Below are 1,892 nucleotides of genomic sequence, written 5' to 3'. Positions count from 1 at the left end.
GTACATACCTCACTCTGTCCACTCCACTGCATGTACATACCACACCGTCTTTTCACTCCACTGCACGTACATACCCCACTCTGTCTATTTACTCCACTGCACGTACATACCCTGCTCTGTCTATTCACTCCACTGCACGTACATACCCTGCTCTATTCACTTCACTGCGTGTACATACCACACTGTCTATTCACTCTATTGCACGTACATACCCCACTCTGTCCACTCCACTGCACGTACATACCACATTGTCTTTTCACTCCACTGCATGTACATACCCCACTCTGTCTATTCACTCCACTGCACGTACATACCCTGCTCGGTCTATTCACTCCACTGTGTGTACATACCACACTGTCTATTCACTCCACTGCGCATACATACCCCACTCTGTCCACTTCACTGCACGTACATACCCCACTGTCTTTTCACTCCACTGCACGTACATACCCCACTCTGTCTATTCACTCCACTGTGTGTACATACCATGCTCTGTCTATTCACTCCACTGCATGGACAGCCAGACTCTTTCTGTTCACTGACACTTGGGTTGCTTCCAGCTTTCGGCCTGGCGTTGTAAGCCCCTCAGAGGCAATGCAGAGACTGCAGCCTTTTTGGGAAAGGAGGGCTTGAGGGCCAGGCAGAAGTTCCTTGGTGATATTTGAGATGCTTCTAAAAACAAAAACCAAACAGGGATCTGTCTGTGTCACCATCAGAATACTTCTCAAGATGATGCAATCTGGCTGGGTGTGGTTGCTCACACCTATAATCCTAGCACTTTGGGAGGCTGAGACGGGAAGACAGCTTGAGCCCTGGAGTTCAAGATCACCCTAGGTAACAAAGTGAGACCTCATCTCTAAAAAGATGTAAAAGGTTAGCTAGCTGTGGTGGTGCGTGCCTGTAGTCCTAGCTACTTGCAAGTCTGAGGCAGGAGGATTCCCCGAGCCCAGGAGGTCAAGGCTGTAGTAAGCTGTGTTCATGCCACTGTCCTCCAGCCTGGAGGACAGAGCGAGACCCTGTCAAAAAGCTGAGGCAGTATGACCCTCATATTCTGCCCTGCTTGGCACCTGAGCTGGGTGGGACACAGACCTAGAGGCCCTTGGCCTGCCCTGTGGACTTGAGGGTCTTCTCATTTTCCTTGCAGGCTTGGAGTCCCGATTTCAGAATAAGTCTGGCTATCTGAGATACAGCTGTGAGAGCCGGATCCGGAGTTACCTGAGAGAGGTGAGCCTGTGTGAAGGCCGGGAATGCTGGTAGGGTTTTTTAAGCCAAGCTCTGTGGGCTCTGGAAGCTTGTGGTCCTCACAATGGGCAGTTGGTAGGACCACTCTGTGCTTGCGTGGATCTGGTGGGGCTGCTCTGGTGAGGGAAGCTAGCGCATGGACCCTGTGCCTCCCGCTTCATGAGGGTGAGCACCCACCGGGCCTTTTTAGCTGTGTTTGAGGTCACTGGGGTTGGGGAGCGGGGCGGTGGTGGCTCCTGCCTGCCTCCCCTCCTCTCCCCACGAGGCTTCTTCCTGGGCAGCAGCGGCAAGCGTCAGGGCAGACGGGGAGAGGATGCCCAGAGCCTGAGTTGTCATTTGCCCAACTGTGACCAAGGTCAGCAGGCGCTAGCAGGGAGCTGAGGCCCTTCTCATGAGCCCATCCTTGGTCTGCAAACCTCTCTGCCTCTCCCTCCTCCCTCCCAAAGGTGGAGTCAGCTCTGCCCTCATTTCCATCCACCCCATCTGAATGTGATTTCCTCATCACATAGCTTGACACGCCACACTACCCCATACCACACCACACCAGGTCACACTCCGTCATGCCATACCCCGTCATGTCACACTATACCACGCCACACCCCATCATGCCACACCATGCCACGCCACACCCCGTCATGCCACACCATGCC

General features: G+C 53.8%; 1 protein-coding gene across 5 annotated transcripts in view; it reads left to right on the top strand.

Moving 5' to 3' along the window:
* DFFB (DNA fragmentation factor subunit beta) overlaps window positions 1–1,892 on the top strand; it is a 29,060-nt gene that overhangs the window by 11,281 nt on the left and 15,887 nt on the right. For all 5 annotated transcript variants that reach the window (XM_026457471.2, XM_026457470.2, XM_026457472.2 and 2 more), the window contains one exon: window positions 1,145–1,224. In XM_026457471.2, the coding sequence (XP_026313256.1) occupies window positions 1,145–1,224 (80 nt within the window). The remainder of the gene's footprint in view (window positions 1–1,144; window positions 1,225–1,892) is intronic.

The sequence above is a fragment of the Piliocolobus tephrosceles genome, chromosome 1 (genome assembly GCF_002776525.5).
Source record: "Piliocolobus tephrosceles isolate RC106 chromosome 1, ASM277652v3, whole genome shotgun sequence".
NCBI lineage: Eukaryota > Metazoa > Chordata > Mammalia > Primates > Cercopithecidae > Piliocolobus > Piliocolobus tephrosceles.
Note: the sequence above shows the minus strand (reverse complement) of the source record. Positions and strands in the feature narration are given on the sequence as shown.